General features: G+C 41.4%; 1 protein-coding gene and 1 long non-coding RNA gene across 7 annotated transcripts in view; one reads left to right on the top strand and one right to left on the bottom strand.

Annotated features, from left to right (window-relative positions):
• LOC135524242 (inositol 1,4,5-trisphosphate receptor type 2-like) overlaps positions 1–2,131 on the bottom strand; it is a 170,454-nt gene extending 168,323 nt beyond the window's left edge. For all 5 annotated transcript variants that reach the window (XR_010452921.1, XM_064951604.1, XM_064951605.1 and 2 more), the window contains exon 1: positions 1,731–2,131. Coding sequence is in view for 4 of the 5 variants with exons in the window: in XM_064951604.1 (XP_064807676.1) it covers positions 1,731–1,822 (92 nt within the window). In the remaining variant the exon portion in view is untranslated. The remainder of the gene's footprint in view (positions 1–1,730) is intronic.
• LOC135524244 (uncharacterized) lies at positions 1,744–5,849 on the top strand. Of its 2 annotated transcripts, none has more exons than XR_010452922.1 (3): positions 1,744–1,857; positions 5,022–5,216; positions 5,575–5,849. It is a non-coding gene; the product is annotated as an uncharacterized LOC135524244 (long non-coding RNA). The 2 variants fall into 2 exon arrangements; XR_010452923.1 differs by having other exon boundaries at positions 5,022–5,259.
• The last annotated feature ends 7,633 nt before the right edge of the window (positions 5,850–13,482 follow it).

Here is a 13,482-nt window from a genome sequence, read left to right as displayed (position 1 = left end):
GTACGCTGGTCTGTATTTCAGGTTTTTAAATTTTCAATACGGATGCAATTCGCACCTGGCCAACACTTGCACAATATGGCCAAGCCTAACCGAACCGCACACACTTCCAGCTGATTGCGAGGAAACGCGCTTTGGTCAACTACATTCGGCTATTGTTTACATATTGTGCATCAGGTGCAATGTGTCAACAGATTTCAAATACAAGCGACAGAACCTACCCGCGCAGCAAAAAGTCAGATAGGGTATCCACAGGAAAGTGTTTATCTCCACCTCATACCACCAAAAGGACCAACAGCATGTACAACCGGTAAAGTGTAAATATCATTTTATTCAACATTCTGCCTTGTAGAGACGACTGTGTCATTTTTACAAAGACTTCTTTCAGACTGATATCCATGGAGTAACTATGGCAACAGTGATGGTTAGACAAATGCCTGCTATGCTTTTGGCATGGCTGTTTAAAAAGAGCAGAGAGAGAAAGTAGAGAGAGAATGTGAGGGAGAGGTGGGTAGGGCAGACTCATTCCACAGAACAAGTGCATTCACACCTGTCTGTTCTGGGGCCTAGATGGCAGAGCATAGAAATTATCTAAAGCGCTGGAGCCATTTCAACTAAGCACTATAGTGTTTACAAGAAGAAACTCTTGTCTTTGTGGTGCATTGTAAGTTTAGGATAATATCAAAGCTGATGACCATTAGTCAATTATCTTCCGAGAGTCAATATTTGTAGAAAATCTCTGATGGTCCTTGGAATTAGCTGTTATTACTGATAGTAAACTTTCAATGGCTTAAAAAAAAGTACAATAGTACACCATTTCACCAAGTCAGTATTAGGCCTGCTCTGGTTCAGCAACCAGTACTCCCATACTCAAGTAGGCTAGTCAATGATCTTCTGTACTCACAGAATGCCATACATTTACTTTAAACTAGAGTGCACCTGTAGGCATACCTTATTTGACCCTTCACTGTTTGGTAAAACACATGAAAGTTCCTCTCAATTCTCTGTACATTTGGAAATGTGTTCATTGCCCCAAAGTCAAAAATGTGATGAACAAAACAAATAGGAAAAGTTCTTAAAGTTAAAGATTTCTATCATGACTGTGCAGATTAAAGCATCGGCCACAAGAGTACATTCATCAACCTAACCATTATTCAAGTTGCATTGGGGACACCCTGGTGAACATATACAAAGTCACTACATTACAGGTCAAGGAAGACATGTTGATCAAACAGCTGTGAGCAATCAAGTGAAATTCCTCAGCTGTCTCACAGTGCGTGCTGCTCTGCCAAGAGAGCCACGACCTTCCGTGAAAAAGCGTAATACTATTTTGAGTACGTAATGGATCACAACGCGATATTTTCCCAGGAAACCATTTGGCGTCCAAATAGTGGTGTCTGAAAGCATGTGTGACTGGACATTGCACACGCATTGGCTACACTGGAGCGGTACAGGCCTACTTACATGCAGTTTACTTCATAATGCTTTGCATTCCTGTTATGTTTGCATAAAATGTGTGAGGCTCATAGGCGGCATTTCCTCCTTGATGGAATCGCTTGTGTTAGGCCTTTCCTTCAACTTCCGACTTTTGAACCTCACACCCATTGACACCGCCATGTGTTACCAACATTGACTCATTTCATGTATTGGCCAACAAACGAACTTGTAGGCCTACATGCCATGGTTGTCACATTTTAATAAAACATGGTTAATATTTAATTAGAGGAACATACCCCAATGTACTGATGAAGCCATTGACAGTGCCTTCCGCGTAAAGCGACACAATGTCTCCAATATGAAGAAAACTAGATCTGTTGTCTGACATTTTCGCTTAATTCTGTCCAAAAGTTGGCTTTCCAGGTAAGTAGGACATGCAGTAAGTAGTCTTGCTCTGATGAAGTGGTCTGCTGACACGTTACAGTGTACCTTGGCAACAAACATGCGTTTCACTCGTCAAATTGAAAAGACTAACGCCCCAAAACGAGACATGTTTTGCTGTTTTCTCCAGTCCAAATTAGAAAAGGACGACAATGCAAAAACTTTTGAGTTAGTGTAACAAAAAAAACTAGTTTTAGTTCATGAACCCAACTTCTTCCCGTGTGACAGACGGCATAATGTTCTTATTTTCGTATCAACTTTGGGGGAGGAGACTGGTTTTGTCAGAGCTGCAGATAGAGAGCAGCCTGCCTATCCCGTCAAAAGGGTTACCACAGTCACAAAGTAAAATTGGCTACATCTTAAACATTTATGAAAACTTGATGTTAGGGTTGGGTATAAGATTAGTATTGTGGTTAGGTTTAAATGCACATTTTAACAAGATAATTTGTAGAAACGGGGTTTATGACTTTGTGGCTGTGGTACCTAGTGACGACCCGTCTAAATTAGCTTAGGATAAAGTGTCTTGAGGTGAAACGCCCTCTGCCTGTAATTTTCACAGAAACCACTGGCACTGCTCTTTTTGAACTCAACAAAACATTTATTAATCTGTCTCATCTCAAATGTTTAAATCCCCAAAACAAGACGATTGAGGAAAATTGATGTAATATTTTCTATTTAGAAAATGTTGTGTGTGTTAAAAAAAAATATATGTAACCGTTTGTCACCATTATTGTGCAATTAATGTATTGTTTAGTGTTGTGGCTTTGCTGGCATGCATCCCATTTTGTTTTTGTTTTTTTGCCCTACCAAGATTTACATGCAAAAATCGCCATATATATATATATATACACACACATACATACATGTATACACAGTTGAAGTCGGAACTTTACGTATACCTTAGCCAAATACATGTAAACTCAGTTTTCACAATTCCTGACAATTAATTTGAGTAAGAATTCCCTGTCTTCGGTCAGTTAGGATCACCACTTTATTTTAAGAATGTGAAATATCAGAATAATAGTAGAGTGATTTATTTCAGCTTTCCTTTCTTTCAACACATTCCCAGTGGGTCAGGAGTTTATATTCACTCAATTAGTATTTGGTAGCATTGCCTTGAAATTGTTTAACTTGGGTCAAACGTGTTGAGTAGCCTTCCACAAGGTATCCACAATAAGTTGGGTGAATTTCAGCCCATTCCTCTTGACAGAGCTGGTGTAACTGAGTCAGGTTTCTAGGCCTCCTTGCTCGCACTTGCTTTTTCAGTTCTGCCCACAAACATTTTATAGGATTGAGGTCAGGGCTTTGTGATGGCCACTCCAATACCTCGACTTTGTGCCACAACTTTGGAAGTATGCTTGGGGTCATTGTCCATTTGGAAGACCCATTTGTGACCAAGCCTTAACTTCCTGACTGATGTCTGGAGATGTTGCTTCAAAATATCCACATAATTTCTCTTCCTCATGATGCCATCTATTTTATGAAGTTCACCAGGCCCTCCTGCAGCAAAGCATCCCCACAACATGATGCTGCCAACCCCGTGCTTCACAGTTAGGATGGTGTTCTCCCCTTTTTTCCTCCAAACATAACGATGGGCATTATGGCCAAACAGTTCTATTTTTGTTTCATCAGACCAGAGGACATTTCTCCAAAAAGTACTATCTTTGTCCCCATGTGCAGTCGTAAACCGCAGTCTGGCTTTTTAATGGTGGTTTCGGAGCAGTGGCTTCTTCCTTGCTGAGCGGCCTTTCAGGTTATGTCGATATAGGACTCGTTTTATTGTGGATATAGATACTTTTGTACCTGTTTCCTCCAGCATCTTCACAAGGTCCTTTACTGTTGTTCTGGGATTGATTTGCACTTTTCGCACCAAAGTACGTTTATCTCTAGGAGACAGAACGCGTCTCCTTCCTGAGCGGTATGACGGCTGCGTGATCCCATGGTGTTTATACTTGTGTAGTATTGTTTGTACAGGTATTGTTTAGAAATTGCTCCCGAGGATGAACCAGACTTGTGAAGGTCTACAGTTTTTTTTTGGAGGTCTTGGCTGATTTCTTTTGATTTTGCTATGATGTCAAGCAAAGAGGCCCTGAGTTTGAAGGTGGGCCTTGAAATACATCCACAGGTACACCTCCAATTGACTCAAATGATGTCAATTAGCCTATCAGAAGCTTCTAAAGCCATAACATCATTTTCTGGAATTTTCCAAGCTGATTAAAGGCATTGTGAACTTTGTGTATATAAACTTGTGACCCAATGGAATGGTGATACAGTGAATTATAAGTGAAATAATCTGTCTGTAAACAATTGTTGGAAAAATTACTTGTGTCATGCACAAAGTAGATGTCCTAACCAACTTGCCAAAACTATAGTTTGTTAACAAGAAATTTGTGGAGTGGTTGAAAAATGACTCCAACTTAAGTGTATGTAAACTTCCGACTTCAACTGTACATACATATACATAACCGTTCAAAAGTTTGGGGTCACTTAGAAATGTCCTTGTTTTTGAAAGAAATTGTCTAAATTGTTTTTCTTTGTCCATTAAAATAACATCTAATTGATCAGAAATACCGTGTAGACATTGTTAATACTGTAAATGACTATTGTAGCTGGAAACGGCAGGCGCTTTTATGGAATATCTACGTAGGCGTACAGAAGCCCATTATCAGCAACCATCACTCCTGTGTTCCAATGGCACGTTGTGTTAGCTAATCTAAGTTTATCATTTTAAAAGGCTAATTGATCATTAGAAAACCCTTTTGCAATTATGTTAGCACAGCTAAAAACGTTTGTGCTGATTAAAGAAGCAAAAGGACACCAATAAGAAGAAGAGACATGCTTGGGCCAAGAAACATGAGCAAAGGACATTAGACCGGTGGAAATTTGTCCAAATTAGATTTTTGGTTCCAACAGCCGTGTTTTTGAGACGCAGAGTAGGTGAACGGATATTCTCTGCATGTGTGGTTCCTACCATGAAGCATGGAGGAGGTGGTTTGATGGTGTGGAGATTCTTTGCTGGTGACACGGTCTGTGATTTATTTAGAATTCAAGGCACACTTAAACAGCATGGCTACTACAGCATTCTGCAGCGATAGGCCATCCTATCTGGTTTGAGCTTAGTTGGACTATCATTTGTTTTTCAACAGGACAATGACCCAACACACCTCCAGGCTGTGTAAGGGCTATATGACCAAGGAGAGTGATGGAGTGCTGCATCAGATGACCTGGCCTCCACAATCACCCGAGCTCAACCCAATTGAGATGGGTTGGGTTGAGTTGGACCGCAGTGATGGAAAAGCAGCCAACAAGCACTCAGCATATGTGGCAACTCCTTCAAAACGGTTGGAAAAGCATTCCTCATGAAGCTGGTGGAGAGAATGCCAAGTGTGCAAAGCTTTGTAACGCCATGTATTTGCTATTTGTGTTTACGGGCTAATACCCCTCATGTTCCCCAATTATGAGGTGATGACCACTCCACTGCCAGTGTCAACTCTCTCCTGACTTGAACTGATGCCATCATCCACTAGAGCATTTAATATTTCCTCTCTAAGCACTATGCTTAGCCCTATGTATTTTTTAATGACTTCAATTTATTAACACAATCACATTATTACACATCAATTCAACTTCACACCCTGCTTGGACTGTCATTTATAGCCCTTTTGTCTAACTGTGTTGTGTACCGTTTTGTATTCCCAGACAAATATTTTCCTGTCCTCGCGGAAGAGTTGAGCTCTTCTCCAACACCTTCTATCCATGATGAGCCCGTCATGTACTGAAGTCAAGCCACTGAAGACATCAACCCGTCCTGTCATGTCCTGAAGCCAAGCCTCTGAACACATCAAGTCTCGCAGCACTCGGACTGGTCAGACACCAAACGATATCCTGTACCTGGCAGCAGCTTCCATGGTCAACTTGGACAGCCTGATCCCCCAGCATCTGTCCATACAGTACCGCCTGCTGGCTTGTGAAAAATAAAGACCCATTGTACCTTGTTTTCTGTGTTTCTATGAACATGATACTCATTATGTGAACAATCTGTTCATTACTGTTTGGTTACATGAGGATTCAACGGACACTACAAATTATTACCTTTACAACTATAGTTTATTTGAGATGTAATACATTCACTATACTTGCTTAAACAGTCCTCTCAGATGCAGTTTTGTGAAGAACCATAAGCTTACCTGTATACATAAAATATTAGGAACACCTGCTCTTTCCATTACATAGACTGACCAGATGAAAGTTTATGATCCCTTATTGATGTCACCTGTTAAATCCACTTCAATCAGTGTAGATGAAGAGAAAACAGGTTATAGAAGGATTTTTACACCTTGAGACATGGATTGTGTATGTGTGCCATTCAAAGGGTGAATTGGCAAGACAAAATATTTAAGTGCATTTAAATGGGGTATGGTAGGAGGTGCCAGGTGCACTGGTTTGAGTGTGTCAAGAATTGCAACGCTGCTGGGTTTTTCACACAACAGCTTCTCGTGTGTATCAAGAATTGTCCACCACCCAAAGGACTTCCAGCCAACTTGACAATTGTGGGAAGCATTGGAGTCAACATGGGCCAGCATCCCTATGGAACGTTTGACACCTGATGAATTGAGGCTGTTCTGAGGGCAAAAGGGGGTACAACTCAATATTAGGAAGGTTTTCTTAATGTTTTGTACACTCTGTATGTTCATGACATGTTGTAATGCATACCCATTGACACATAATGTCACAAGACCAGGGTGTTCTACCATGCAAGGGCATGGTTCTTCTGGAGGCACCTGCGGACATCTGATAAACTATTGAAATAAGTTATACTGTAATATTGAATGGTAAACGCTGATAGAGTATCTTACAATGAACTACAAAGTATCCTACACAACTGTGGAATCTCCTGGCAGCAGATGTTCTCCACCTCGGTTGGCATTGTCTGACAATGCCCACAGGTACACCTACTGTACATAAAGAAAACTAACATCAGACAATACAGCAGGTCTGTTTACTCACTGTCCACAATTTCTGGTAAGGACACAAACATTCCAGGCAATATCGTCCTATAACACTGCTGTCCACCAAATGCTCAATTCTAATCACATATAGTTTGCTATGGAAATCATATTCAGATGAAATCATATCTAGCCAAGATGCTAGTTAGGTCGCAATAACTTTTCTTCTAGAATAGCTTATTTGTTGATGTTACGTCCCCCCCTGACTTAGTTTTTACCCCCGTAAAAACTGTCGGCATTGCAGAAGGCATACTCGGGGCATTGTCTTCTACCTCAACGTTCTCAAAAATGGAACTAGCCAAATCCACCACATCTCCTAGCTTGCGAGATTGTGCCCTCGTTAACACACAAGCAGGAAAAACATGTGGAAATGCTTGAACCAATTTCTCATCTGTAGTTCTGATTTCTGGGTCGTCTACTACCTCTAACACAGGAGTGACATTACCTCCAGCAATATCATTCCCTAGTAGCAATTTGACTCCTGATACTGGCAGTGTAGACACTACACCAACACGGAAACGTCCCGATCCCAAGTCTGACACTAAGTGGACCCAGTGTAATGGTACAGGTACGGTTTGTCTCTCTATCCCCTGTAATATGACATGCGAGCCGCAATACGTTTCAGGAGACCAGGGTAAAGCATCAGTAATGATTACTGACTGCACCGCCCCGGTGTCTCGTAGGATTTGGATAGACTTTTGATCAGCTTGTTCTCCTGTTAAGGAAACACAACCGGCAGAGATAAACGGAGCATAGACAGGATCCGGTTTCTCAAATGCTGAATCAATAACTCGATCCAAGGGACGAGCCAAAGACTTGACTAAACCCAAACTTTTCATTTTTGGGGACGGTGACAGGGACTGTTTTGGTTTATTTTTCAAAACTGGGCAGTCCGCAATCACGTGACCCTTTTGGTGACAGTAAAAACATTCACGGATTTCATGAAAAGGCTTAGGGTTGTCAGAGGAAAAGCGACCTGAACGAGGAACTGATGACGTAATCGTCCGGCCTTCAAAACGTGGTGCACCAAAGACAGTCTTGTGTGTCAAAGCGTACTCATCTGCCAACACTGCTGCTTGGGCTAATGTCACCACCTTCTGTTCATTTAAATGAACTACAATTCTATCTGGGAGGTTGCTTTTAAAGTCCTCCAACAGCACCAACTCCCGAATATCAGCAAAGGTGTTAGCTTTGCTGGCTGAACACCAACGACTAAACAGACTCTTTGTCCCTAGCAAATTCAACAAATGTACGGTGAGATGTTTTTTTGTGGTTCCTGAAGCGCTGCCTATAAACTTCAGGCACCAACTCATGAGCCCGCAACACGGTTGTTTTAACTGTATCGTAGTGTAAACTGTCTTCCAGGGAGAGAGCAGCTACTACTTCCTGGGCTTTCCCAGACAATTTACATTGTAACAGGAGCAGCCAAACATTCCCACACAAGGGGGTGGTCCGCCCAGGTCTTACCTAGTGTGCCTAGACAGCGAATATGCTACGAGTATATGTATGCCCGCGGGCCTATGTATGCCCGCGGGCCTCTTGCCTAAGCACTCCCTAGGTGCCTTCCCCTTCCCCCCTGGGAACAAATGAAACAGAATATTAAACAATTTCACAAACAAACTAAGAAACAAAGGACATCAAATAAGCTCTATCTGAGCAACAAACTCACAAAACATACCATCTCTCTCGCCAAACCATCTCTCGCCAAACCATCTCTCTCCAAACCATCTCTCTCCAAACCATCTCTCTCCAAACCATCTCTCTCCAAACCATCTCTCTCCAAACCATCTCTCTCCAAACCATCTCTCTCCAAACCATCTCTCTCCAAACCATCTCTCTCCAAACCATCTCTCTCCAAACCATCTCTCTCCAAACCATCTCTCTCCAAACCATCTCTCTCCAAACCATCTCTCTCCAAACCATCTCTCTCTCCTGAACAGAACACTGGCATTTATATAGCTTCAGAATGAATGGGTAATTGGAGACAGCTGCGTCTTGACGAGGGGGTGGGGTCAGCTCTCCAATTAGCCATGGAGTCGACCAATCAGCTGCTTGAGGGATTTCAGGAAGCCATTTCCTAAAATAAACACATGCAAATACACAAACTACAACACATAAACTGGGGAACGTAACAGTTGAGTATAATGCCAAATCTAACAATTAGCCATCTAACAAGCTAATAAGGCATGCATGCTGTATCAGCTTTCACAATTATAGCATCGCAACAAATTGTCATAAAGGATTTGGGATATTTTTTGTATTTTGTTGTCCGGTTGAACTTTCAGGCGATGTGAAATGTAGCATGCACTGGGATCAAGCAAAGCTAGTTAGTTAGCTATAGCCACATTAATGTTACGGGTTGCAACGATTTCCAAATAGACTTACTGCATACCTCTTGGGATTTGCACTGGCTCATCATCATCTTCCTCATTAATTTCAGTGTCAGACTGGCTCATACATGTAAGGATGGCTGTATACTACCTTGCACCATTGCTGGGCTAATGTTACAGTAGCTTTTCTGATTAAGTCGTGAGTTTGTTTTGGTTTGTATCAGCCAATCATAACTAAAAATCATTCATATTTATCATGTTATCCCCATGGCTAGTGTTTTTCCAGGAGAGATTCTGGCTTCAGTACAAGCTGTTTTTAAAATACCTATTGCTCAGTATGATTGAAGAAAATGACAAGTAACAGCTTGATGATACTTCAAAATAATTTATCGAAATCAAGTGGATCTAAAACAGCTGGCGTGAACCTTTAATGAAATAGTACAATTTAAGGTGAGCACGTTTGGGGCAAAATGCCACAATAAGTAACTTTATCATTTGGACTGGAAGAGCAAAAATGAAAAGAGGGACCTTTACATCAAAACCTCATCATAGTGAAGGTATTAATAGTGAGATGTGCAATGCCATTTTGTTTCAATATTTGCTTTATGTAATTAAAAATTAGATACCTAGACTTTAGCTTTTAAGAGTCAATTACAGAAAATGTGAATAAAAGGTATAAATTGGATTTTAAGACATTAATCTTCAGGAAGCATTTTGCCCAATAGAGGGGGGTGTTTTGCCCCGTTAATGGGGCGAAAACGCCCTGTTTCGAAGTTTCTGTTTTTATCAAATAACAAAAAACAATTCATTATGCCCACTTATTTCCATTCTAAATGTGTTTGCCCAAGGATAGCCAGTATGCACATATCTATATCTTTGAAAACGTAGCTTTTTTTGTGTCAGAAAATATACATTTTCCTTAAGAGGGTGTTTTCCCCCAACATAATCTACTCATGGGGAAAGGATGGTCATGCATTAATGGAAGTGAAGAGTTACATTCTGAATAGGCCTGTAAATGACAGCAAAGCTAAATCAAAAATTAAATTCCTGACAGAATTAAAGATATCCTACTTCCATAGATTTTGCTTCAAGGTGTGTGTGTGTGTGTGTGTGTGTGTGTGTGTGTGTGTGTGTACAGCATCACATGATCCATAAATATGAAGGTATATGTCATAAAAGTCAAACTCTGAAGGATATTTACCCTTGACTATTTAACCTTTAACCTCTTGGTGACCCCTGGTATTCTCCAGTGAGTCTGCGGTCCATTGGACAGCTTGCACATTTACGTGCTGGAATGTGTTGTGACCCCTCCCTTTTCTCATTAAGGACTAATCAGGGGGCATGTTCAGGAAGGTGCAATGTTACAGAACCTCCAGATATAAATTAGTTGTGTAGAACTAATCTCAAGTGGACAGATGCAGGTAACATAGGATGGTATCGAGTATCTGATTAAAATTACGCAAAATTGTAGTATGGGTTTCTGAGGTAAGTGTAGAACAGACATGATTGTATTTCGTATAGAATAAGGAATTGTGTACACTCTATTCATTAAACGTCTATCTCATGCAACTGAATACAATTCTCTTCACCACTCTGTTCTCATAACTATGTAGAGAGATGATGATGCTGTTGCGGATAATTATAATGATGATGATTATTCTTCAGAACCGTGGTGAGTGCATGACAGATACTGAAACCAGAGGATGCCAAAACTGACACCAGAGGACGCCATGGGGGCATCACTGATAATTTTAAAACCACACAGCCAGTGGCGACATGGTGATATAATCTATCCTACATTACCATCTAGTGTTCGCAGGTTATAACAATCACCTGCTAGTGAGGCAGAGTCAGTATTGAATACAGGTCTGGATTACAGTTATGAATGAATCAATAAATTAATTAATGACTATGCTCCATAGTCCATGGGATAGATCATCTTGAAGCTACAGGGTGGAAATCCATTCTGGTGTGTGGTTCTTTTCTTTTTTTCTATGTATACTGTATATATTTATATTGGATATCCTGTATGTTGACTATGTTGACTTTGTATCTGTATTCTGTCTGTACATTGTCTATTGCTGGTCGCACTTATTCACTAAGTCAAATTCTGGATATTTGTAAATAAACGTACTTGTAAAAGTGATTCTGATTATCTTTCTTTTTTTCAGTCTGTTTCACACTCTCTCTCACACACACACAGACATTGGGGGGGGGGGTGCTCAGATGCTCAAAATAAAAAAGGGCAGCCTCCCAACCTTTCATAACTAAAAACTCATAACCTATCAACTGCCTCTGTAGCCAAAATTTCAACATTTCTACAACAACACACTCACTCATCACAACACAGAGCAGTAGAGGTTGACACAGGAGTGAAAATGTATTCCTGCCCTGTTTTGTCCTGTCAAATTTGTTCCCGGTCCTGTGCTGATCCCGCAAACAATTCTATAAGCCTGACACTTAAAAAACAAATCACTACCGTCCTGTCCCGTGCTCATTTTTACAAGCAGAAATCAGATAATTTCTCCGTTAGTTGCTCATCTGCCTGTCCCCCGCTCTGCATGTGAGTAGCCATAGCAACTGCTCCATTTGGCTGCTGCTTAGTGCTCATTACACAGTTGCCTGCACTCACCCAGTTAGTACATCAAATCAAGTGTTATTTGTCACATGCTTCATAATTAACAGATGTAGACTAACATTGAAATGCTTACTTATAGGCCCTTCCCAACAATGCAGTTAGAATTTTACACAATGAAAAAAATACACAATGAGTAATGATAACTTGGCTATATACACGGGGCACCAAACCGAGTCGATGTGCAGGGTTACGAGCTAATTGAGGTAGATATACTACATGACCAAAAGTATGTGGACACCTGCTCATCAAAAATCTCATTCCTAAATCATGGGCATTAATATAGAGTTGGTCCCCCCTTTGCTGCCTTAACAGCCTCCACTCTTCTGGGAAAGGTTTCTACTAGATGTTGGAAAATTGCTGCGGAGACTTGCTTCCATTCAGACAAAAAGTATTAGTGAGGTCAGACACTGATGTTGGGCGATTAGGCCTGACTCGCAGTCGCCGTTCCAATTCATCCCAAAGGTGTTCGATGGGGTTGCGGTCAGGGTTATACAGGCCAGTCAAGTTCTTCCACACTGATCATGACAAACCATTTCTTTATGGACCTTGCTTTGGGCAAGGGGTATTGTCATGCTGAAACAGGGAAAAAGGAAAAAGGAAAAAAAAGGGCGTTCCCCAAACTGTTGCCACAAAATTGGAAGCACAGAAACGTCTAGAATGTCATTGTATGCTGTATCATTAATATTTCCCTACACTGGAACTAAAGGGGCCTAGCCCGAACCATGAAAAACAGATACAGACCATTATTCTTCCTCCACCAAACTTTACAGTGGGCACCATGCATTTGGGCAGGTAGCGTTCTCCTGGCATCCGCCCAACCAGATTTGTCCGTCAGACTGCCAGATGGTGAAGCGTGATTCATCACTCCAGAGAAAGCGTTTCCACTGCTCCAGTGTCCAATGGCGGCGAGCTTTTCACCACTCTAGCCAACACTCGGCATTGTGCATGGTGATCTTAGGCTTGTGGGTGGCTGCTCGGCCATGGAAACACATTTCATGAAGCTCCCGACGAACAGTTCTTGTGCTGATGTTGCATCCAGAGGCAGTTTGAAACTCGGTAGTGAGTGTTGCAGACGAGGACAGGCTAGTTTACGGCTACGGGCTTCAGCACTCAACGGTCCTGTTCTGTGAGCTTGTGTGGCCCACCATTTTGCGGCTCTGCTGTTGTTGCTCCTAGAAGTTTCCACTTCACAAATAGCCAAATCCACTCATTTGAAGAGGTGTCCACATACTTTTGTATATATAGTGTATGTACATATAGGTAGGGATAAAGTGACTTGGTAACGGGATAGATAATAAACAGTAATTCAGCGTAGGTAATGGGTCAAAGAGTTCATGCAAAAAGGGTCAATGCAGATATTCCGGGTAGATATTGGTTAACTATTTAACTCACTATTTAGTAGTCTTATAGCTTGGGGGTAGAAGCTCTTCAGGGTCCTGCTGGTTCCCAACTTTGTGTATTGGCACTGCTTGCGTGTGGTACCTGAGAAAACAGTCTATGACTTGGGTGGTTGTTGTCAGACTATTTTTTGGGCCTTCCTCTGACACCGCCGGGTATAGAGGTCCTGGAAGGCAGAGATTTCAGCCCCAGTGATGTACAGTCTGCACTACCCTCTGTAGCGCTTTGCAATCTA

This window comes from Oncorhynchus masou, chromosome 31 (genome assembly GCF_036934945.1).
Source record: "Oncorhynchus masou masou isolate Uvic2021 chromosome 31, UVic_Omas_1.1, whole genome shotgun sequence".
NCBI lineage: Eukaryota > Metazoa > Chordata > Actinopteri > Salmoniformes > Salmonidae > Oncorhynchus > Oncorhynchus masou.
Note: the sequence above shows the minus strand (reverse complement) of the source record. Positions and strands in the feature narration are given on the sequence as shown.